A 26,079-nucleotide genomic window follows, 5' to 3' on the forward strand; every position below is an offset into this window, starting at 1 on the left:
TATTCCCAATCAGTGTCCAATTTTTATATACACTATGTGCTGGTTCAAAGAGGTTCGAAACACTGCAATGGAAGCTTCAAGTAGAAAAGGTGCCAGGAAGAAAAAAAAAAGCTGTGCTGCAACCATCTCGGCAACATCTTGTCCCTTTAATAAGAATTGTGCTTCCATATTATCTTGAGCCCTCCAGTTTAGAGTAAAATACCAGTGCACTTATGAACAATGAATCAATTCTCAATGAGCATGTGCAGTCCAGCAAAAAGCAGGGGCAAGAATCCGCATTGTGCTCCTGCATTGAAGGTGAATAACACGTACCATAATGGCGAATGTGCTTTAGTAAGCTTCCCTGCAATATGAATTTGTGATGTACAAAGAATTGTCAATGAAGCTTACCACGAGCACAGATGCACTTGCAAATTAGGTCACAATTGAAAATAATGAGCACAGTGTAAACCTATGTGCCCTTTCCACTCTTAGTATGCTTTACTGCATGACGCTAATTTTCACCCCTGTATTGCGGTGTAGCAAGCTACAATAGAAACTTTGCATAATTAGGCTTTTTAGGATTATCTTTCTCGCAATACACTAATATATCGCGGTGAAGCCTAAGCAATGTACGGTGAAGCATACTAAAAGTGAAGAGGGGCCACTGTCACTGGACATAATAAGAGTTCTTTAATCATACGCTCGCGAACCCGCCGCCTCTCAGGTCATACTATGCTCAAGTATGGCAGCATAGTATGCCTCAAGTGGACATACTATGCTGGCTGATAGTGGCCCCCTCCCACTTTTAGTATGCTTCACCGCGTAACTAAAATGTACTGCGGCGAAGAAGCCGTACATTTGTATTGAGTGAATAAACAAATGGTTTTTACAACCGTAGAGAAATAAACGCGCACCATGCATCAGTCTACCACACCTAAGAGTGTCGCAACATACGGTAGCTGATTCACACAGGCCGTGTAGCCCACTTATCAGTCGTAAAGGGTATTATAGGTAATTCAAAATTTTAGACACACATATGTGTTTATGTTTAAGTTCGCACTCCTTGCGTAATAAGACTTCCAGAACTTCCACAATAGAAAGTAATTTTATATGTCTCGTTTTCACCTCGGCCGTCATGCAAATGACATATAGCGCGGAAAAACGTGAACATGCTGTGTGTTAGCGTCGTAAACTTCCTACTAGCCAAGGAGCTAGCACACCACAATCCCGCGACAGCCGCTAATGAGACCAAGACGGGAGCACATGTCTGTGAACGCGCAAATCCTAAGCCACTCTGCTCTTCCGCCACCCCCGCTGCACGGCTGCACCACTCGTTTCAAGCACAGCACACCAAACACACATTCAGCGCTGAACAGTGGGCGCTCGACGCAGTTGCATTCACATGACTTGCAGCGAGCAGCACATCCCTCGATGTCCGTTAAGCAAAGTCGGACACGGCGACGCCACATCGCGGTTCGCAGAACTTCGCTGCCGAGGCGCTAGGCCACTTCGATATTTCAATTGTCACCACCGCCGGGTTCTCAAGAAAGCACGGGTCACACAACGCAGATTCTGTAGTGCCAGAGCTCATCGAGGCCAAAGCCGCATTGCCGCACCGCCACTACTCACGGCTTTCCGCCAAGTAACACAGAACCTACAACCAACACACAAGCAACGCACGTAAAATTACATGAGCAATGTTGAACAACGCGCGGTCCAGAGAACGAACACACCACGGCGCTCGGCGCCAGCATCGCGCCTTCTCAAAAATCCCTAAACGACGCTATCCCTAGGCACCTAGGATGAGGTCACGTGAGGGATTTTTGTACGACAAATAGACGCACGCCCGCTCGAGCGGGGCGCTCTGCTTCCCCACCTAGTGGTCCGAATAGGATTTACTGAGAAATGAATTTGAATTACGCTTGCTTTTATAATGCAAGAAATGTTGAATAAAGATACATTACATGTTCTCAGTACATTATTTGTTAATAATATACTGAGTACTAATTTACGGGTCAGCGCCGCAGTCGCCGTCGTCGATGCAGAACTGCCGGCGTTCATGTTCGCGGCTGCCATCTTGCATTTCCCATACACGCCCGCGCGCGCTGCGTATACCCTCCGCTGGGGAGTGCTTTCCAGCGGGCGTAAACGCTGCTCCGTAAAACCGCTGGCAGTCTCAGCGTTGTGCGCATGCGCAGTCGTGTCTCCGCTCGCCCGCTCCGCTCCGCTGGTCGTAAACCCGCTGGGCTAAAACTCTCTAATGTACCGAATGATGCTGTGTTGATGAGTACATGAAAGCTCCAGGTGCCAAGTTCTCCTCTGACGACGGCGCGCCGCTGCTGTGCCGGACCTGTTAGGACCCGTTAGCGTTCCTGTATATGGATCTACAGGGACACTAGATGATCACGCTTGCAGCGCTGCCTTATGCCCCAACCACTTCCACGCGCCGGAAAGCGTCGACGCGCGCCGAAGAAAGGTGTGCGTGGATTAGATTGTACTAGAGCAGGGTTGAGTGGCACGTTCGGCTGGAGCGGCGCATGCTTTGCAGTAAGGCGCGCGACGATGAAAAATACTGTGGCGGCGCTGCGATCGAAGTGGCCTGGGCCGCATCAAGGTCGCGCCGCTGGAAACTGCTGGCGATACTTTTCGGAAGGGCCATTCGTACTACTTTGCGCGATGGTATATGCGTTCAGGCCGCTCAAATAGTGGTTATATTTGGATATTACATTTACGGTGCCTTAGGAGTAGATGCCTTTCTATATATTGGCGAGAGAGCTGTTAAGCCTCAACGGTTTATTTCGCAGCTCGCGCGCTGAAGAAGATGATGCTGGTCATGATGATGAATATATACAGCTAGATGAAGAAGATGAAGGGGTAATATAATGCTCACAATTTTCTTTATTTTATTTTTCAAATGCCGCTCGGTGATTGCGCATGCACGGTGGCCGCAGTGTCGATTGTCAATATACTATGTTATTGTATGGTTCCCTTTAGAGAAGAAATATTTTTCTTGTTCTTCAAGCAGCCTGTATCTCTCGTGTGTATCTTTGCGCGCGAAAAGCAGACGGAAAAACATTTGTAAACTTCCTGCTCGCCGCATCAAAGAAAACATATCTGCCCTATCCCGCGCCCCGTACTCAGATTTATGAGCAGTATTCTTATACAACAAAAAAAAAAAAGAGAAGAATACTGCAGTGCAACATCTGATTAATGTTTCCGTGTTCCTTGGGTAACACAATGCGTAGTAATTGGTGCGAAATATTTTATAGTGGTCGGACCCCGGGCGCCGAGAACAGTTGTAGGTAGCCTATATATATGCTAATCTTTGACCCGTAAGCCATGGGAAATTTTTTGTCCAGTCCATGCTTAACAACGAAAAAAAAAAAAAAAAGGCGGCGCGGTAGCCTAGTTAGTGGCTGCATAGTAGATATGGCGTTGCGCTGCTAAACTCGAGCTCACGGGTTCAATTCGATGGAAACGAAATGAAAAACACTCGTGTACTTCGGTTTAGGTGCACATTAAAGAACCTCGGATGATGAGAACTGAACAGGGTGTTTCATAATCATATCGCAAGACGTAAAACGCTAGAATTTTTTAAATTAAGAAATACTAATAAAAGGAGGTATCTGCATTCTTTCGATTTTTGAGGGGTGTAAATGAAAGAAATTATTCTCAAGCCAGATTTCTGAGAAAAACACGTTGCGCTTATCTTAAATTTCATAACTAAGTTTAATAATGACGTTCGAAACTGTACCTCCGCTCAACTAAGCAGCTTTTTTTTCTGTATTATAAACGGCTACTTTCAGTTATCCATTGCACTATCCTAAGAACAATAATATGAATCCGTTAAAGGAACCGCATGCCTAACATACACGTTACTGCTGTGTTCATTGAAGAAGGTAAGTGTGGTACCACATTGGGCACACAGTTTTAATGGGCTGCAGACATGGTGATACTATAAAAAAAATCCTTGCCTGAATCAAGTTAGCAGATTTACAAGCTGCAAAAACGAGGCCTTTATATTGAATGACAGCTGTGAACTTGTTCAGCGGTACTGAGTGGCACGTTAATTCTCTCAGCAACTGGTGGGCCTCTACGCAGCAGCCACGACTCTCCAGCAGCACAATCATTCGGAATAAGAGTCCTCACTTCCATCGGCCCCTCACGTTCGAGACTTCAAAATAGCTGTTATGCGTTACATTCGAACGGAAACGGCTATTCGGTCATATTTAATTGGGAATTCTGAAACTGAATACGATCTGAGTAGCAAATACTATTCGATTAGGCTATTTTGTTTCTGCTTCATTTCGCCTGCTGGCCTATGCATTGAAGGAGATGCCAGACAAGGCACAAATATATTACATTGGTAAAGACTTCCCGGTCTCCCCGATTCAGTCTAAGTACATGTGCAATATATTTTCCCTAACACTGTTGTTCATATTAACGTACAATAATTGCCTTGATTCCTTTTCTCGGAAAGTCGACTGGATCGATCACCTGGGGCTGGTGCGGAGCTTTTAAAGAAAACCCGCTTTTTCCGGTCGGGAGTTTTCACTTTTTCAATCAGTGCATTTGGAATATTTGATAATTTTTCCCTTACATGCATGTCTTTGATATATGTCTATGTACCCTTAGATTTACCTAGAAATGCATTGGTCGTCAGCATCTCTTCGCACCACGCAGTCAATAAACCGGGTTTATTTGACTATAATATTGTTTTCTTTGATCATTGTTCCTGATCTATGTTCCACGAACAAGAAGAGGGCGTAAAATGACGCGATATCAATAAAAATGTCTTTCCTAGCTTCATGTTGAAGATAGGCGGCTTCTGTGCAAAAAAAAAAAAAACCGTGCTGCGTTAAAATAGCAGTTCACCTGGCTTAAACTACATTTGGTACGGGCCTACAAGAATTGCGAGCGCACCAAAGCTAGTAAAACCATAAAAAATTTACTGCACAGACTGCGAGAAAAACTGGGTGTACGCCAGCATCCGCGCCACGGACGCGCGCTCGCTAGCAGACGACGCACTTGACAAGTACAGCAAAGTTTAAGAGGTCATGTTATACAACACATGCATCAAATATGTATACATTGCGAAAAGGCGTCAGTATTGATTTGCAGTTGAAATAAAGCGCCATTATGGCAGCTTACGCGTGCAATCGGTCTCAACGCCAGCAGCTAAATTACGTTGAATATGCCGCGAAGCGCATCTCCACCCCTACCCAGTTCAGTCGCAGCGCCCTCGCAAAATTTTTCCACACGCGGCGCCTCAAAGGGAAGCACCGTTCGCCCCACCGAGCATAGCAGTACACTTTAGTGTGGATGCACCTGGATGCACTTTCTGAGGTAGAGGTTCAGAAATAACGAAACTGCATGGACTCGGGAGGCTGTTGCAGCTCGGCGGTGGACGCACAGTGCCACGAGCTGTATATTGTTCCCGCCGGTGAACATGTAGCGACCATGACCGTGCGCGACGCACTTTCGTCGCGGCATGGGGACTGTCCCAGATACTGCGCGCCGTGCGAGATCGGCCACTTCACTATGCAAGCAGAAGGTGAACAGTACCAGTACGTCCATGGTGCCGTCGCAAAGAGGTTCCTGCGTGCGCGAATCCCGTGGCGTCCCATGCTGAATCTGAACACCGGATACGAGAAGGCCGTGCGCATAAATTGGGAGAGCGTGGCACGTAGAGAAACTCTACTCCGCTGGGTTATTCTCAACAAAGACAAGGTGGGGATATGTTCATCGGACGAGCAGGCGCCACCGTTGGAAACGAAGAGGTGGGTGTCATGTTTGCCCGTCCGAGTGCTAAGTGATCCCGAGTGTGTAATAGCCATGGATGGCAACTGACCTGCTTGCGGGCTCATTGCTTTTCGCTTCTGTATACTTCAGTACTCGTATCTCGTAGGCCACCGACATTTGTGAATGTTTTACTTTTGAGCTTGGGCGCACCCGTGCACTTCACCACAACTGCCTGTTTGAAGGCCTGTTGCGTGCTACAGTGCTTGCTTGGTTGGTTGCGTTGGAACGCTGCTTCTGCAGATTCAGATCTGTAAAATCTAAAATTCATAGCAAGCGTCTAGCCGGATGTAATTAATGATAACCTCGTGATTCTTGCTCTTTTTAGTGATGCTGTTTCATTTTTGTTGTTGTTGTGCCAGCTGTCGTGTTGTGGAGACAAACTCTGATCCATTTAAGCGCTTTTTTTGCACGCTTGCTTGTGCTGGTCGAGCCTCGTTAGAGTTTGCGATGCGTCATTTTTCTCATTCCTCCATTCATCAGGTGTTCTGCCTCAAGAAGACTGTTAGGGACCCAAACGACGCAACTGCTGAAATCCCAGCAAGCTTCTCATTCATACTTTTCAATGACATCTTCACTTCAAGGGCACTCGTTGCTTATATACAGTACCAAGGTATCATTTTTTTCAAGCATTAAACGTTGACAACTGACATGTCACAGGACAGAAACAGTAAGGCCGTTTACCATTATTTAGAGAAAGTAAGTCCATTTCATGGCATACTGCCCATCATATAATTTCAATAGATTTGTTAGCCAACTGATGAAGTCACATATTTGGACTGAAAGCGTTATAGCCAAGGCAGCCTCAGCCAGGCGACGCTGCAGTGCCTTGCGAAAAGCAACCCCGTCCAGACATAATTCGGATTATTGCTCGTGGCTCTTCAGCTGCGCGTACTCTCTCTGGTGCTCGCGCTTTTTGTGCACGTTCGTCATGTCTAGCGCTCGCACTGCACATGTGCTCTCTCTTGTTGGTTGTTTCACGACATGTGCACTTAGTCGTTCGTAGTGGCGCTCGCACTCAGCGTGTACACTCCCTTCTTGCTCTTACCACTTTGCTGTATGTTGCACGGCAGCGCATGCTCTCGGTCATTGACGGACGCCAAGGAGGTTTACAAAAACTTGGAGGATGCTTTCGCATCACATCCTCATTCTTTTGCCGTGCTCTTGAGTCACATAACACAGTTCTCATGGCAGAACATTCATTTATTTGTGCACAGTACGACTTTGTTGTCATTGTTTTGACGCGTGATGTTCACATTCTACATTACTCCACTGTTTGTGCACACACAAAGTGCCTTCACCCCTATTCCTTCTACGGTAACACCCACTGTGTATCTCACTCGCTACGCACACACACATGCACCGTACTGGCACTTTCACTCATCATAGTCGAAGTCATTGCGAATTCGTGCAATTTTCTCTTCTTGCGTGACATACATGGGCGAAAGTTTCCCACTCTCTTCAGGAGCAGTTTAAGCGGAGTGATGTCACCTGGACCCGTATGAGCGTGAACGTGATTGATGTGTGGTGTTTAATGGCGCAAGGACCAGCTATGGCCAGAAAGCGCCAGAGCATCAACGTAGGCATCTCCTGTCTATTCATCAATTCTTACATTTATCCCTCTTACATTCCTTATTCTTCTTTCTCTTGTACTTGCTATTCTTCAACCAGCTTCTTCTATCTGACTGCAAGAAGCATCGCCTTGTGGTCCGTGAAATGGCAACTACAGTACTTGTTTAACCGTGTCCTGGTTATAGAAGGCCAAATCTATAGACGTATTGCGGTTGGTTGAAATTGAATTTACAGGAGTTCCTATCTCCTAACCAGCGCACACCTGTAGCATCTGTGGAAAATCTCTGGATACCCGGACGTTCTGATTGAAACCTCCGACAAGTATCAACGACTCCCTTCTAATCCAGGGCTGCAGCTCTCTCAAAACAAGATCTGCTGCTGCCTGTCGCCGATTCGGGGCGCGATGTAACACACACGACCCGCACAGTACCTAGCGGCACAGCACAAATTTTCCTCATACTCGTAGACCTGTTGGACGAGCAAGGCGTCCTCTGCCTGCACTTCGCGTTTAACGTAAATGGCCACACCGGCAGTTTGGTTGTCGGTCTGCTTGGCCGTGCTGTTGTAGCAATACTCACCCACTTCGCAGGGGAACTTCGGGTCTATCTGTGTCTAGGTGAAACACAGTGTGGTAGTTTCTGACAACGTAATCCTTGGCAACGCCTGCGCAGTGTGCACTGAGGGAACGCACGTTGACACAGCCGATGGTGACAAAGTACTCGGCCAGCATGTTGTTGCACTCGGTACTGATGGTGCGGACACAATGCTTGCAGAATCCCCTGAATTCATCGGCAAAAGCGTGATCTGAGTTGTCGTTGACAGGATAAAAGCGATGGTCATGTCCTTGTTCGTCAGATACGTGTCGATGGTGGTAACCCTGCGAAGAGTGACGTACAGGAGCTTCTGGATTTGTGTTTCTGAGTAATGGACCACAACCAAAATGTAGATGCCACCTTGGGACTTAAAATCGTTATTTTGTTCACCTGGACCACGGGGAATGGCTTGCACCTGAAGGTTACATGTCCCAGCCCCTTTCCCTTCAAGTGGCAGCCAATGGTGATGAGTTCGATGGGAACCCAATTACTGCAGATGTCAGGATCGTTCACTTGGTAGCTTCCTCCATTCAGCAGGGCTGATGCTTCCACAACTGTGGGAAACTCAACCTATAAGCGCAGCGGGTCGTTGTTGGTGTCCCTTTGCACGTGCCTGAGGACCCGCACACTGCTATTGAAGAGACTTGGACACATCTGTGTTGCGTATGACCATGTAGGGCTTCCCCATGCACAGGAACATCTTGTTCAAGTTGCCCATGTTGACTTTGGACATGGTGGTGGCTTTGGCTTTGGCGTGCACATACTCCTTGTCGGACCTGTGGCCACAAATGCCTGCAGCCGAGCAGTGTATTGCGTATTCGGTACAGGCTTCGGCGGTCATGATGTTATAGGCGTAAGCTTCTTTGTTCGTGTAGAAGAGGCGCACTCCGGGCAGGCGCTTCTGCGGGGCTTCTTCGGTGGTCACAAAGTTTCTTTCCACAAGAGGTACCTCTTACGAAGCGAGCCCCCTCGCCTCCCTGATAGTGGTAAGTATGGTCTCAAACTGCTCGTCACTCTGGCCCACATCGTTGAGCTGGAAGTAGGAGGGTTATGCCATGGCATACTTTCTGTATTGAAGATACTTTGGTGCAATTTAGATCGCCTGTACAGCTCAGCTGCCCTGACTGGCAGAAGCTGCCGTAGGTCTTGGCCAGGTGACGCTGCGGCGCCTTGCGAAAACCGATTCCATCCAGACAAAATTCGTCTTATTACTTGTGCCTCTTGAGCTGTGCGCACTCTTTCTGGTGCTCATGCTGAAAGGTTTCGTGTACTTCAGGGAGATGGTGCAAAGTTGCCAATCAATCAGCACGAGCATGTCTGTCGATATCACACTGATCTCATCGATGATGGTACACTTCACGTCTTTGAAGATGCAGTGGAAGGAATTGGCGTCGCTCAATCTGAGACCCCTGTCCGTATTCTCGCCAGATGTGAGTGAAGGCGGCTTGTGCAGTGATCTCGACGAAGTGATGAGGGTCTTCATGGCAAGAATCAGGAAACAACAATGAAGCCGGGCATCGTGATGATGAAAAAAAAGTAGAGAAGATTGTATTCCCTTCATTGGTACATGGTTGCGACTCATTCAAATCTCGAGCGGTTCGAGCGGACAGGCAAGGAAGGAGTTGATGTCACATCCCGTTTTCCACTTTGGAAGTAGCGTTTGTAAATGCCATGATGGTGCGCAACACGAACGTCTTGCCACGACTGGCTGCTACGGTAAAGAAGACTTGCAGGATTCGCAGTCGAGCCTGGTCAGGCGATGAATGATTTCTCGCACAATCTCGAATTGCCCCGAATTCCTCATCCTCATTCGCTGCAAGTAGACGTTGGTCGGCACGAGGTCGGTGCGCATCTGGACAGCTGGACATCTCGCAGCAGCCACTTTAGCATCATCACCCTGAGCCTGCTGCCAGTGGCGTAGCCAGAAAATTCGTACGGGGGAACAGGGGGTGGGGAGGCTGCATTGCAGCTCAATCTCATTATAGAATTTGTTGAGGGTTAAATACATGAATAATAACCGCATTGCCATTTCCAAAGAGGATGCTGCAAATGAATTCTTGAATGCTACACACTGTCAAGACAAGTAAAATACATATTTTTTCATAAGAGAATATATTCGTATGTCCCAAAAATTGTGCCAGAAATAACTGATATCAGTGTTTCCATGTTTTTGTCTATTTAATATGTAAAGGAAATATCACACAGACTTCAGAACTATATCAGTTAAAAACAAGAAATATGATATGAAATATGATATGAAATATGTAAAGGCCATGAAATGAACAAGTTGAGGACAAGTAATTTTGATGAAACTTTGTTCAAGAATCTTGTTTAGATTTCTTGCAGATGCAGTGATCAGGGAAATATCTCAATTACGCGGTCCTTCGTTCCAATGTATTTCACAGTAGCACCTGTCACTGTGGTCATGTATTGTGAGTAGTAGCACCGAAATTATAGTACCAACAGAGAGCGCATATAGAATGCAGGATTTCTGTAAAATATATACATTAGAAATGCAAAGATACAACTTCATAAATGGTAAAAAAGTGTCACTGGAAACAAAGTTCACGGCATGTATACAGAAAACGTCACAGCGAGATATTTAAATATACGTATGTCTCCAATAAATCCACGTATCTAAGCAAAAGTCACTTTATATAATGCGTCAAACAAGGCAAATAAACATGTTAGCAATCAGAAATCGCACATTCTGCTGCCTGCTGCATAACCGTTCCTTCACCGACCTCACTGCGGATGTTGGAGTCAGCGTTTACGTCCACGAGTCCGTTGGTCATTGTTCGCTCCATCTCTGTGTGTCTTTCGAAAGCCTCTCGCTGAGCAACTTCTTCGTTGATCATGCTGTTACATAGCTCTTCCGTTTCTGCAAACTTAATATGCGGAGTCCAGGGTGTCAAATTGGAATTTTTTCGGGTTCAGTTTGGGTTCGGTTTTAAGCATTTCGGGTTTTGTTCTGGGTTTGATTCCCGAGCACCATTCTGTTCCGGTTCGAACTAATAAAGCAACAGGAGTGCTTATTTTTTTAACCTTTTAGCACTGCGTTTTTGTTTCTCTATCACGTCGGTATAAAAACAAATTCATAATGTAGGTTTCTTCTTGTAAATGTTGTGGCTTGGCCAACATAACTGTAGAATCCACTGCAAAATGTTTTCCATGGGAGGCCCACGATTACAACACTGACTGAAGCGAAATAAAAGGTTTGTGGGGACACTTAAGGTTGCTGGCGTGTGTGAATGTGAAAGCATTACTCTTTATGGCTGCAAGTTTATTTTACTAATTTTCTTAAGTTCATTAACATAATGAATTTAATTTTATTCTTGGCTCATAAACCTGCAGTTTCTTGTCCCGCATTTGTCTTTTGAGCAAGACAACAACAGTGGCCCTACATAGCTGCCGCCGTGCAGCCTCGTGCTGCACCCCCTCGCCCACCAGTGACAGGCTGCACCTCGTCTCCAAATAATGCATCCTCGCTACAATCTTCTGGCAGGCAGGCATATAGCCTCCTGGCCAGTGGGCAGTGCCGCGGTGCCGCCGACGCCTCCCCCCCCCCTCCCGCCTTCTGTGGCCGGCTGGTGACGGGCCGTTCTCCAAATCATGCGTCCTCGTCCTAATGTTCTGGCTGGCAGTCAAGCAGTTAGGCAGCCTACTGGCAAGTGGGTAGCCTCTTTGGCAGGCAGAAACTCCTCTGGGCAGCAGAGAGCCTGCCCATCCGCCATCGTTTTTGGTACCACCAAATGTTGCTACACACACATACACATGCGCATCTTTTTGCTCAATGAGGCAAGTAATGCTGTCGCACTGAAAAAAAATTAGTTCGTCTGCTACGCCTTTCATATACCTATAGTTTCAATGGCGTTTTTGCTTTAACCTGGGAGCATGCAGTGCTAGAAGTCGGAAACTGACTGGCGTAGGTGTCAATCTCCACCTGTCATGTGTAGCAGGTGGCGTTTAGGGGTATTTCATTCTCCCCACCTTTCACCTGCTAACAGACCGGCTGGAAAGAAGGAACAGCTATAATGACTTACTGACTATAGGAAAACACTGGCGATAGAAACTTGCTAATGACACTTCAGCAACACAGGACAGTGATTGGGTTCTACTAAAGATAGTAGCTTAGTGAAGTCACAAGCAGCGGTAGTGGTCGCTGGTACTCCAAGGCTGCAGAACGGTAGCACAAAGGAAGAAAAGGTATTGACGAATGCTGTTGGATTTTTTTTACATCAATCAAGTTGATCGCTCCTCATTTTTTTTTTTTCAGTGTAGTTTCTTCCTACAGTCTTACCTCATATAAATACTTGTTTCAGAAACCCTTGGATGAATACAAAGTATGCATAAGGAAATTATTTATTAACTTCAGAGCGAGATGTCAATCTTATGCTAGAAACAACAGCGTAATATGGGCATAAAGAAAGACATAGCATTTATTTTGTCGTCACCGTTTGTGTATAACGACTTTTTCAACCAGAATAAGTGGAAGGTATATATTGTTGATTTCCCTGAAGGTCTTCCCAAGGGTGCGGGGATGCATTCAAATTAACAACACATTGAAACGTTACACAATATTAAATAACATGTGCATGGAAACCGTGAAAAGCCATGATATGTTGCCTTGTAATACACATTGTAACTTATTCTGAATGCAAAGGTGGAGATAGGTAGTATCTAATGTAAACTGATAGTTGTGGACAACTTTACATTAAATTGAGGCTATTAATAAGAAGAAAACCTGATGGATTGTGGAACTACAGATTATGCATAATATATGGTGGTGCACTAGAAATTGCACTTCTGATGATCCGCTAACGGTTTACCCATGTTTACCCATAAAAGCAAATTGCGTAATTCAGTTTTGACACTTGTGCTTCATCCTATCAATATTCAGTGATTTTAAAGCTCTTTTAGGGAGAGTAAACTACCCTGTTTAGCCAAACACAAAGACTTTAACAAAATTTATTCGCATGCTCACTGAGCGCTTTACCTTTATCAATTGTGTGCATTTGTTCTACTTCGACTGGGCAGATTGCGTATCTTTTGCATATTTTAAGGGGCATTTCTTACAGTAAACATTTCTTGCAGCATTTTATCAGATGTACAGCATAATTATCTTGAGGGCATTACCTTTTTCAGTTTTAATCAGTGCTGATTTTTTCAAGCTATAAGAACAATCTTTCAATGCAACTTCTCCTGCAACCACTCTTATGTTAGTTTGCAGTTTTGGCTTGTACGATTACTAATAAGCATAATATGACACCTTTGCCGCTTCCAAATATATTATGTGCTCAGTCAATCCTGCAAATTTTTATTTGGCAAAATAAAAAGAGCAAAGGAAGAGGACGTCGTCGATGGTTGCTGGATTCAACCTCGTTCGATAAATAGACAGAATGTACTTTGTGATGTAGTTTCTCGCTATTAATAAAAATTATGCTGTTTATGTGATGTAACAATTTTATTGTGCTTTTATTTGACGTAATTTCAATTTATTGCTATATTATTATTATTGTTTGAGCCATTGAGGTTTGAGCCGATCATGACAAGATGCGCAGCTAATGTTCTTTCTTTAATATGGCAATTGTGGTCATGGGTGCGTAGTTCACTGTAGTAAGCGTGCGTTATGTAGCTCTTTGCATTGTGGAGCATTTTCTTTTCTTTTTTGTCGTAGGGAAGTAATCGCTGTGCTGCAAACACCAGTTTCCACCAAATACCGTCCAGCTCACTAGCGTTTAGCTAGACGACGTTGGCGGAACAAACTTGGTGCAACATTATCATAACACCGCTGTGTCTGTCAAGGGCACAGTGTAATGTCATGAGACGAACCAACGCCTCATTGGACAACTAAAGATTGGCAACTTTCACAAATTTAGTGCACTGAAACTAAAGCACGCGTATGTGTCAAGGCAATGTATTTTGCATTTGCACAACAGTATCCTGCATGGTTCAGTTGTCCGTATAAATAAATCTTGTGTCAGATAAAACCCATCTCTAATGTTGCTGAACCCATCTCACTGAACTCATCTTTCTTTATGTTAACAGTTGTACGAGTACTTGTCAAGATATCACTTGGATCCCAACTAGTACCAGTTGCTACTATACAATTGGTCCATATGGAATCCAAATGGAATCACTTCAAGTACAGGTGATTCAGGTTCCAGTTGGATCCTAACTGGGACCATTTGCTTCCAGCACAACTGGTTACGGTTCCAGTTGGATCCATACAACTGGTTCCAGTTGGATCCCAACTGGAACCAGTTGCATCCCAGTTGGTTTCTAACTGGGACCAGTTGGCCTGTAACTGGGACCAGTTGGTTTCGTACTGGAACTAGTTGGTCCCAGTCAATGCCAGTTGGAACCAGTTGGATTCCAGTTGAATATCTTCACCTGGGTATACCTAGCCTACCGTGGGCGAGACGCAAAGCCAGTAATCCTCACGGCATGATATCAGGCAGTGGCATTCAACCGTGGTTCCCAAGGCGCTGTGCGTTTTATTTTGTTCAAAGGGGACCACTTAAACTTGTGCCTGAAAAGTCGCAGGCAACAGTATATGAAAAGCCTGACAAGAGTGAAGATACAGTGCCAAGAGAGCAGGCCGGGCCTCTACTATGGCCCCTACTGCTCCCCCGGAGAAAGCAGTGATGTTTTTTTGAAGGTAGAGCATCGTAAGGGGCAAGAAAGGTTTAATCCAGCATGACTGACGCAGCACCAGCGCCGCAAGCATGAGAAAGTCTATCCTGCATACCTTCAGACACAGCGATCACCAAATGGGGCGTCCGTGCCTACTGCCTCACCGCGCGGGCAGCCAGCATCGGAGCGTAAACAAACTCGACCCTACTCCACAAGGCTGAAATGCCTAGGGGACAAACACATACAACACGTACTAAAAACCTCCTCCATCGTGTGATGTGAAGCCCCCAGATTTTTGGCCACAGTTCCCGTGCTTCACAAAGGTGATGCGCACTGTGCCTGACTACTCTCGTCGTGCAAGCAATTTAATTAAACAATGCTCGGTGACAATGTAAACAATAGATAGAACCTGCGATAACGTTTGAGAAACTTCTGGTACAGAAAGATGTGCCTTGCACTGAGCAATGAGTTTGAATAGCTGGTGAAAGGCAATAACCAGGAAAGATAAACAAGTATGTGTGGCAATGTATTCACGTCTCTCCTTTCTACGCAGCATATGCACGGATTTTATCTGTCGACGGAGCACATTGACAATCGTTATGTGCACGCCATATGAGGAGAACAAAGGCTGGCGGCTGGTGGCATGCAGACACAAAGGCATCGTGTACCTCCATGAGCATCCTACAATGGAGGAAGTACATCGATCCCTCAAAGAGAGACGTGACTGGAAATTGGATCGTATGACGTACTGGGGCAGCAAGTTCCATCGTAGCATGAGCTCAAGTGAGTGCTATGCATTCACTAGTAATAATAAGGAAGACTTAAGTTGTTTACGTGTGCCTTGGGATAAGCATATGTCTTGGTCTCGATTCTACCCCCTCGTTGTTTTGTTTAACATTGGCACAACAGAAAACCACGGAAGGAAAAAATTGCAAGAAGAAACACTAGGCAGGGGGTGCTTAGATTCCAACTGGCTAATAGGTGAGACCTCTGATTTGCTTATATATTTATTATCTCAAACAAACAATAAGATAACTCACTTGAGATTTGCCGACAAAGAACGGCAACTCCTTGCATGCTAAACATACAGCCGGTGAGCTCACATGTAAATTAGTGCGTTAGCATTAGGAGTATCAAAGTACAGTAGAAAAGAGTTTATGGGAAATGCGGGAAACCGGTTACGTAATATACATATATACAAGGTGTTTCAGCGAACACTTTCAAAAATTCTTGAAGGTTGCCTATGGCAGATAGCACAATTCTTGTTCATGAGGTGGTCTATTCGAAGTGGCTAACACTGCTTGCACAAAAATTAAAATACATAATTGACTAACATAAGATCACTCATTAGCTTTTACACTAATTACCTTATGACCTACATTGCAATTTACAAATTCTAGCCATGGAGTTCACAAGGCAGATCCATTTGTAATGAATTCTCAGGATGACACTAGCTTGGAGATATTAATTCCCAAACTTGTTCCGGTTATTTTTGTGCTTGAATGGATAAAACGATGTTTTGTAGAAGGGGTCCTGAAACGATTTTGACAATCTTGTACAAACATACTGAGTCGTGAGAGTAGGTCCTTCTGATCATTAATCGACACATCTAAGTGCTCCGCGTAAAGCTTGTAATTTATTATAAGGTTTTAAAGATGTACATTGCTGCCGATCGCAGCACACTGCCCGGCGGAATTTTCAGCCGCCCCTACCCATATGATCTAAATCACCCGATTGACATCAGTAGGACGAGCTATCCGATTGGCTGCCCAGGGTGTGTCATCGATAATTTTTCCACCTTTATGGTGAACAAATGATGTTTGTAATAGTTGGAATGTTAGTTAATTTATTTCTATAAAAAGAAAGTAACAGAAAGAGAATCCACAAGAGCAATTTCTCACTACACTTAAGCACTTCCGCCACACAGCAAGCATCATCTGTTTGTGTTACAATGTGCCCCATTTTGATGAGAGTTCCGCAGTCAGAGCCGATCTCAGTTTTTTCGCGAGCACTATGATTCGACTTTGTTGCGTTGACTGCAAACTTAGCGACTGGCAATATGTCAAGCTGCGACACCCTGTCCCTCTGCAAGGCAGCAGATGAGTGGACTGGCTGCAGCACATTGGATTGCCACTATCCAATCTGCGCCAGGCTTTGCACGTTTGCGGTCATCATTTTACACCAGAAGATTACTAATGCAATAGCGTTTCGAGACTCCAGTATTAGGGTAAACGCAAGCGCAAGGGAACAGGGCTTGGCCGTTTGACCGTGTCATTCCATGGGATGAGCAGAAGCGCAAATGTGAATGGTCTGCACGGTGCAGCCACCTGGTGGCACAGAGCTAAACCACACACAGTAGCGGTAATGAAATGTATTCTTGTTTGCTCCTGGCGTAAATTTTTCACAGGAGTGTAATCATCAACAAATTGTTTTTGTAAACGTTTAAAATGTTTGACACTTGGTTAGAGCAATATTAGCTCTTTGTTTGGCTGGCTAAGCTCTGCACCAATGACTGGTTGGACCGTGGAGACCGATCAGGCAGCTCATGTACATCTACACTAAAGATCCTTCATTAGCTTGAGTTTATGCTTCCACCATTCCATTGAAATGCCCAGCTAGCCTGTGGTTACCGGAATGCCAGACACATTCAGCGTTGCGACAGAATGCTCGCAACGCATGCTGCTTCGACAGCTCTCACTTGGGGTCGACTGCCAAGCAGCTGGTGGAGAGTTTGGAGAGGCTTCGCGTGCTGGCTCCTAGAGAACCGGCAGCCGACGACACAATGTGCCATCGTGACGCAGGGCCAGTGAAGGCGGAGCTTAGCCCCCAGTCACTCGGCAAACAAGTTGAGGAGAAAATGCATGACTATAGAGGAGGGTAACTTGTAATCGTCCATAGCTCTGTTATGAGACGTTTCACACAAACTGTGGTGTGAATGATTAACTTTAGCTGTACCCTACGTGTCTACAAAATTTGTCTGAACCATTTCAGGGGCCCTTGAAGAAAGTAACTGGAACTCCAGTGCATTTCTCCGCAAAGTTCGGGAATTAATATCTAAACTGGTGTCATCCTGAGAATTCGTTTCAAATGGATCTGCCTTGCGAACTTCATGGCTAGAATTTGTAAATTGCAATATGAGCCATAAGATAAGCCATAAAAGCCATAACTTAGTGAATTTTCGTTAATTAGTAATTATGCAGTTAAATTGTTTGTGCAAGTAACATCCACCTCTTCGAGTAGATCGGCAAACCTGATTTTACTTTTCACTAAAAGCCAGTTGACTTTCCGTTCTCAAGCTGTCAAAACATGCGTTCCTTGCCTCCGCTAAGCCGAGCACCCAACACACACACACGCACTGGCGGAATCGTGTTGCTGCCAAAAATTTACGCCCGCAGCAATGTACAATACACTTGGTTACTGCAGTATTAGCTGTTTTTGTCTGTTTGAGCTTTGTGCCACCAGGTGGCTGCACCATGCAGGCTGCTCCCGTTTACGCCTTCACCCCAACCTGCCTGCGTTTACCCAAATACCGGACAAGCTAAACCTCACTTTGTGTCAGGAGCCGTCGGTCAACAGGGATCGGTATCTCGTCAAAAACAAATAGAACTTTGCGAAGCTTAACATGGGCACAAATAATGGATCTGCGCACACATCAAATTGCAACTAAAATGTAATTACATCTACCATCACCATTGCGATAAGTGTATGCATTCATCTATATAGAAATTTCATCTATTGTTCGGAACTGCAGCGAAAAACACATTGTGCTGACTGTGGACAACTATTTTGCTCAGAGCTTCCAGTATGCAGGCACGCTGCATGGTAACAGCAGGGCAAAGGCAGTTAGTTTTCGTTTATGAAACACAGGCTGTGGTGTCCCCTGCTTTGGTGTTGTTATAGTCTAAACTTTTATTTCTTGCCTTAACCAGAAATTAAGTTTAGGACAAGATCCTTTTTTACTCATTTAGGTACTACTAATTTAAAAGTACCCTCTAGTTATTATTAACACACGAGAATAAGCCAGTATAAATCTTTCAAAATGGCAGCCATTATGCACACAAATCCCCCACAAAATAAAGTCCTGGATACAGCCCTGTACACGCACAACTACTTTAGTGTACAGCGAGAAAACAACTGTATTTGATTTTAATCTCGACATGTTATACTTGTGCAGTTTTTTATTAAGAGGACGACCTGTTAAAGCCTATACGACGCACCATATGCTCATTCTACGAGTTTGGCCCCAGTCTGCTGAATAGACAGCAGTTGCTTTTTACCTGTCACATTAACAGAGGAAGTGTCTCACTTTTTTCGGTGAACACTGTGACGCCTGCATCTGCCTGAATTTTTTTTCGGTATAACTTGTGTAGGACTAAACATAAAAAATGGCAAGATAGTATTCGTGTTGAGACCTTTGTGATGGATAAAGATAAACATTGCATGAGGTTGCACGTTGCATAGAATCCCATCCTTGTTAGATATACAGGATTTATATACAGATTTGCTTCACCTAGATTCCAACTTACGTGTTGAATCTGCGTAATTGTGTTTCTGAAGTGTGTTGTTCCAATATTCAGTTGTTGCATACCTTCCTATGCATCATGTGTTACTGACTTGTCATTTATGTTTCTCCAGTCTGGGCTGGCGACAAAACTTGTGATGCAGCTTGAATTTTGGAGCAGTTCTTACCGCTAGCCAGTCAGGGTAGTGTTTCATTTTCTGTTGTCCATGTAGCTTTGGCGCTGTTTTATGCATTGTCAACGCTTTGCTTACCCAAATTTATGCACTATTACCTGTTTGTAGGGGCAACTGCGATTACACATTTAAATGGAGAGCTCTGTGGGATTCATTCCAGTTTTCTTCATAAGTAGATAGTAAATTTTCTTTCATTGCAAACAGAGTATGCGTTCTTACTGGCAGACTATTTTTCAGATGAAAGCCTTATATGTCTTATCGGTCAGTCGACCTTGAGCAAAAACCCGTGGAAGACACGAAAGTTACGTGAAAGGCAATGAAACCTCAACCTTTGGTGGGAATCAAACCACTATCATTTGCGGGAGATGAACCCATGACCTTTGTCTTAATCAAGGCGAAGTTAATTATGTTAGAGTTAAAGTCATTCGAACCCACCACTTTTGGTGGGAGTCGAACCCCGACCTTTGGTGTTAATGAAGGCGACGGTAATTCAGGTGTAGTCAATCAGGATAGGACCTTTGGTCGGAGTCGAACCCTCGGCCTTTGGTGGTGGTTGAACCATAGACCTTCGATGGTAATTAAGGTGATGTTAGTTAAGGCACATGTTATTCACGTTGTCTAGAAACCGGGAGAGCCGGGAATTGTCAGGGATATTGAGTAGTCTGGAAATACTCGGGGAAAACTGAGGGAATTAGTGCTTCTATCAGGGAAAATTAGCTGTGGTAGAAAATTAGCTGTAATTTTATTGAAAGTGAACGAAAGTTGTGGTGATGCTGGCTCAAGCAACTGAGACAATCGCACCCATTTGTCTTTGACGCTGTGTTGTCGGGTGGAGGAGTTGCCAGTGTACAGATAACGGCCGGCTTTCCGGATGCCCGATAATTCGGATGGCTTCGCGGCACCACCACGTACCCCATAGAGTCAATGTACAAGAACGTCTCTGAAATTTCGGACGCGAGAAACCTTCGCCCTCCGATTTTCCGGATTTTTTGCTGTGACCACAGGTCTGAAACGGCATTAATCAAAGTCACCACCGCTGCCGTTTTGATTACCCCACTGCCTCGAACCGGCGCACTCGCACGCAGATCCGCTGGCAGCCGTAGCCAGCATGCGGCGACGCTAGAGCCAGCTGCTCTGGCGTTTGCTATTAAGCTACTTGCCGTTGGGTGCCGTGTTTTTATTGAAAGAATTCACCGCTGTCAGCAATGGCACCGACTCCGCTTTTGTGGTCCTTGCGATTGGCTTCGAAGCTCGGAAACCACGGTGCGTTGTATAATGCCGGTTCCTGAAAGTCAGCTTCGCCTCAGTTCAGCAACGTTATGCTGTGAAGCATACGCGAACGTATCGCGGTGAAGCATAACAAGCGTGGGAAGGGTCAACAGTGACTGGACACGGTATGTATTCCTTAATTATACTCGCGTGTACCCGCCATCTCTTGTCACAGTAGGAACAACGATATGCCTAATGGGCTGGTAGGCCTTCAGAGCTCTTTCGGACGTGCCTGTGGCGATTTGAGCCCTTAAGGGCAGTAAAAGACGTGCATTCACTTTTTGAAGTACCCAATTTTTCTCACGTTTCCGAGGCCCATAGGGAGCCCAAAAAATAGGACGTTGACTGTACAACTGACTAAGAGGACGCTTCAAACTATCCGTAGGGCGAACGCCTAGCGGAAGTAGAACGAGAACAAAAATGCCCTACACATTAAGGAATGAACGGGACAAGAAGCGTGCCGCCGCTTCTTTGAAGAAGCTTGAGCTCAATAAGCAAAGTGTTGACTGAAGCCGAGGTGCAGGTGCCCGTCATCCAAACCAAAATAAACTCCTTAACCCAGTGAAATGCAACAGTGAGGTGTTGTGCGCAGTCTGAGTGTATGTCAGGACAGTTGAGGTAGACTTTTCAGCTGCTAAGAGAGAATCTCACTTGTGTCAAAGTTCAGGCCTCATACCAGTGAGCTTGCTATCAGTTGATAAAAGTAGTTCATATTCGAAAATATTTGCTTGTGTATGCATCTTCTTTTTATTTGTATTTGAGAATGCTCGACTCGATTTGCATGGGGTTTAACCATTTTTTCGAAGATAATTTATTCGCTGTTCATTTTACTAACCCTCCCCTCCTGTTTTCTTTTGGAATAAAGTAAATGCTACTCATTACTAGGCAAACTGGGTTAAGTAGTTTTTTTTTATTCTTTAACATCCCTGCTTGAAAGTGACAGCATCGGGCGACATGGTGTCAGCCCATCTTGACATAAAAGAAAGTTCTGGGTCACTCAGGGAATTTTGGGAAGGCACTCAGGGAGAACCTGGAAAATTCAGGGTTTTTGGAAATGTCAACTTGGTAGACACCCTGGTTATTAAGATAGAACTAATTATGGTACTCTAACCCACTACCTTTGGTGTAATTGAAGGCGATATTAATTAAGGCACAGTGAATTAGCGCACTCGTACCCACATCCTTGAATGGGAATGGGAATTGAACCCTTGACCTTTGGAATTAAGAGGGATCACTAAGGGAAGTATACAAAGCGAATTAAGAGGATGAATACATTGATTCAGAAGATGGGCATGCAAATTAGGAGAGCTGACTAAGCGAATTAAGAGGGATGTGTACGTTACCTGTCTGTATTTAGTGTAGCTGCACTGTGAACTGTTAGGTGCATGTCCCTCCATACGCGACTAGTGAATTTGCGGTAAGCACTGAAAGTTTTTTTTAATTTTCTTATTTTCTTGTTTTTCCACGCTACTCTTAAGTGCTGTTAAATTTCGCCAAAAATATATCCTGTATCTAGCAGCCTTCATAGCTGCTTGCGTACGGGAGACTCCGAAACCACGATGTTAGAACCATTGAGGAATACTATGCCATGCGACCTGCTGCGATCAGCGAAACCTGTGTACAGCGGATAATTTAAGCATGTTTTCAGCCATTTGAGATATACTAAGTTACTTAAACTGACTCTACCAACATGCCTCGCGCTGACTTTCCAGTCAGCGATCTAGATTGAGGACCTAATAAAGAAACAAAGAATGAAAGTGTCCAACTTAAGAGATAAGATAGTATTCGCGGAACTGTCAAAACTGATCAACAAGGCAAAAATAAGTGATATTCGAAACTATAACATGAAAAGACTGAAGAAGCCGTAAAAAATGGATGCAGCCTGAAATCAGTGAGAAGGAAACTTGGCATAGGACAAACCAAGATGTATGTACTGAAACATAAGCAGGGTAATATCATCAGCAATCTCGAGGATACAGTAAAAGCAGCGGAATAATTCTATGCTGACCTGTGCAGTACCCAGAGGAGTCAGGAAACCTCAATTAGAACCAGTAATGAACAGGATACAGAAACTCCTCCTATAACTAGCGATGAGGTCAGAAGGGCCTTGCAAGATATGAAACGAGGAAGAGCGGCAGGGGAAGATGGAATAACAGTCATTTTAATCAAAGATGAAGGAGACATAATGCTTGGAAAACTGGTGGCTCCTTATACGAAGTGTCTATCGACTGCAAGGGTCCCAGAAAACTGGAAGAAGGCAAACATCATACTATAATTCACAAAAAGGGAGACGTTAAAGAATGGAAAAATTATAGGCCCATTAGCTTACTCCCAGTATTATGTAAAATATTTACCAAAATAATCTCCAGTAGAGTAAGGGCAGCACCAAACTTCAGGAACAGGCTGGCTTCATGAAGCGTTACTCTACAATGGATCACATCCCCGTCATTAATCAGGTTATTGAGAAATCTGCAGTGTACAATAAGCCTCTCTATATGGCTTTCATAGAATCTGAAAAGGCATTTGATTCAGTACAGATACCAGCAGTCATAGAGGCATTACATAATCAAGGAGTACAGACCGCTTACGTAAATACCTTGGAAAATATTATTGCGTGTAGAAAGACGCAGACAGAAGAGGCTATTTACAGGCTATTTACACTGGACTGGAGCCAGAGCGCCAGGCCGACATTCGCTCGCGCCAAGGGCACAGGCCCACTTCGTCGTCGTTCTTGCGGCTGCTCATCTCTTGAGTATCGTAATATTGTAATACTACCCCCTGGCGACAAAAGCGCCGTCACGGTGCTGTTAAATATCCAAGGTGCGTGGAGAGTTGTAGGGGTTGAGTCGGGCGACGGGGACAATGTCACTGGTGGTCACAGCGGAGGACGTTGTGGGCGTGGCTAGAACAATTTCATAGGTGACATCGGTTACTTGGCGGAGCATGCGATATGGGCCTGTATAACAGGAAGGCAGTTTCTCACAAAGGCCAACTTTGCGCAATGGTGACCAAAGCAACACGAGGGTGCCGGGCACAAAATGGACATCACGGTGACGGAGGTCGTAGCATTGCTTCTGTTTGTCTCGAGACACTTGTAAACGAACACGCGCAAGTTGACGAGCACGGTCAGCACGGGCAATTGCATCACGGGCATAAGTGCTAGTTGAAGCTGTGGTGGACGGAAGCAGAGTGTCTAGTAGTAGCATCGGTTCTCGGCCATACAAGAGGTAAAACGGGGAAAGCCAGCAGTTTCGAGACGGGAACAATTGTAGGCAAAGGTAATATAACGTAGAGCGAGGTCCCAGTCATGGTGGTCGTCTGAAACGTATTTCGATAGCATGTCGGTAAGGGTGTGGTTCAAACGCTCAGTGAGGCTGTTCGTTTGAGGGTGGTAGGAGGTCGTAAATTTATGCTGTATGGAGCAGGCTCGCATGATGTCGTCAATGACTTTGGCCAAAAATGTACGGCCACGGTCTGTTAGCAATTGACGCGGAGCACCATGCATCAAAATTATATTATACAGAAGGAAGTCCGCATCATCAGTTGTGCAACTGGTCGGAAGAGCGCGGGTTTTGGCCTAGCGCGTTGCATAGTCAGCCGCGACTGCAACCCACTTGTTTCCTGATGTAGATTTCGGAACTGGGCGAAGGTCTAAGCCAACATGATGAAAGGGCTCGGCAGGGATGTCGAACGGCTGCAGGTAACCGGTGGGGAGCTGGGAAGGCTTCTTGCATCGTTGGCAAAGTTCACAAGCGGCGACATAACGTCGTACAGAACGGGCAAGGCCCGGCCAGAAAAAACAGCGACGTACACAGTCATAGGTTCGAGATACGCCGAGATGTCCTGTCGTTGGTGCGTCATGAAGCTCTTCTAGAACGGTTGAACGGAGGTGTTTAGGTATGACAAGTAGGAACTCAGAGCCGTCCGGATGAAAGTTACGACGGTACAGAGTACCCTCGCGGAGGACAAAGAGGCATAGGGTGGCATCGGCCGGAGAGTGTTCAAAACGGTCTATGAGTGCTTTGATGTAGGCATCACAACGTTGCTCGTCGGCAAAATGAAGCAGCTGTGATACAGAGAATATGCAAGCAGCACTGTTAATATTGGAGGAGTCAGGGTCGTCAACAGGGTAACGCGACAAGCTGTCAGCGTCTTGGTGCAGGCGGCCAGACTTGTAGACTTTGGAACATGAAAATTCTTGTAGCCTCAAAGCCCATCGACCAAGCCAGCCTGTAGGATCTTTTAGCGATGAGAGCCAGCAGAGAGCATGATGGTCAATGACTACGGAAAAAGTGCGACTGTATAGGTAAGGACGGAACTTCGCAACCGGCTAGACAACAGAAAGGCATTCTCATTCCGTAATGGAATAGTTGCGCTCCGATAGTGCTAGGAGGCAGCTCGCATAAGCAATAACACGATCCTGGCCACACTGACGCTGGGCTAAGACGGCACCAACGCCATGACCGCCGGAATCTGTACGCAATTCTGTAGGGGCATCAGGGTTGAAGTGGGCGAGAATGGGTGGTGAGGTAAGAAGAGTGACGAGACGAGAGAAGGTGGCAGCTGCTGAAGTGCCCCACTAGAATTGTACGCCTTTCTTCAAAAGATTAGTGAGGGGTTCAGCAATTGTGGCAAAATCTGGAACAGAACGACGAAAGTATGAGCATAGTCCTACAAAACTTCGGACGTCTGCGGCTGTCTTCGGAACCGGAAAGTCTTGGACAGCCTGAGTTTTGTCGGTATGAGGCTGTACTCTAGAAGCGTCAATGAGATGGCCCAGAAGAGTAATTTGACGGTGGCCAAAACGACATTTGGACAAGTTAAGTTGCAGCTTTGCCTTTCGAAATACATCAAGTATAGTTGTTAGACGCTCAAGGTGAGTGTCGAACATTGGCGAGAAGATGATGACGTCGTCAAGGTAGCAGAGGCATGTGGACCATTTTAAACCTTGGAGCAAAGAGTCGATCATACATCACACGCTCAAAGGTGGCAGGGGCGTTGCATAATCCAAACGGCATTACTTTAAATGGTATACGCCATCGGGTAGGATGAACGCGGTTTTTTTCTCTGTCCATATCGTCAACAGCAATCTGCCAGTATCCAGAACGAAGATCAATAGAAGAGAAATAGCTGGAACCATGGAGGCAGTCAAGGGCATCGTCAACTTTGCGGCATACAGCCAAGACGTCGAGCTTGTATGAAACGTATGGCTCTTTAGGTGTCTGAACACGAGACGCAAGAGCCTTTCTCGTCGCAATCTTGGGGCCAGTGGGGTCACCAAACAGTTCTGTAGCTTTTCTTTGAAACTGTTCCAACTGGTTATCTCATCATCATGCGTCTGGTGCCACACGCGTGGGGTGCTGCCGAGATAAAAGATGACATTGGCGAGCATAATGTTTGGGTCCCGCCTGTTATTAGCGCTGGCATGTTCATATAGCTTGATCCATTTGTCAACGTCCTGTCTCTTTAGGCCAGAGAACACACCAGGGTCGCGATGTTGGGCAACCGTGACGAATGGAGCAGTCGGGCAAGC

At 45.4% G+C, this 26,079-nt stretch overlaps 1 protein-coding gene across 2 annotated transcripts in view; it reads left to right on the forward strand.

Moving 5' to 3' along the window:
* The first annotated feature begins 5,274 nt into the window (after positions 1-5,274).
* Positions 5,275-26,079, forward strand: part of LOC126522268 (decapping and exoribonuclease protein-like) — a 54,064-nt gene continuing 33,259 nt past the window's right edge. Inside the window, exons 1-2 of one of the 2 annotated variants that reach the window (XM_050170989.3) lie at positions 5,275-5,762; positions 15,136-15,365. In XM_050170989.3, the coding sequence (XP_050026946.1) occupies positions 5,356-5,762; positions 15,136-15,365 (637 nt within the window). In that variant the 5' untranslated portion in view covers positions 5,275-5,355. The remainder of the gene's footprint in view (positions 5,763-15,135; positions 15,366-26,079) is intronic. The other variant, XM_050170987.3, reaches the window with a different exon arrangement.

This window comes from Dermacentor andersoni, chromosome 6 (genome assembly GCF_023375885.2).
Source record: "Dermacentor andersoni chromosome 6, qqDerAnde1_hic_scaffold, whole genome shotgun sequence".
Taxonomy (NCBI): Eukaryota; Metazoa; Arthropoda; class Arachnida; order Ixodida; family Ixodidae; genus Dermacentor; species Dermacentor andersoni.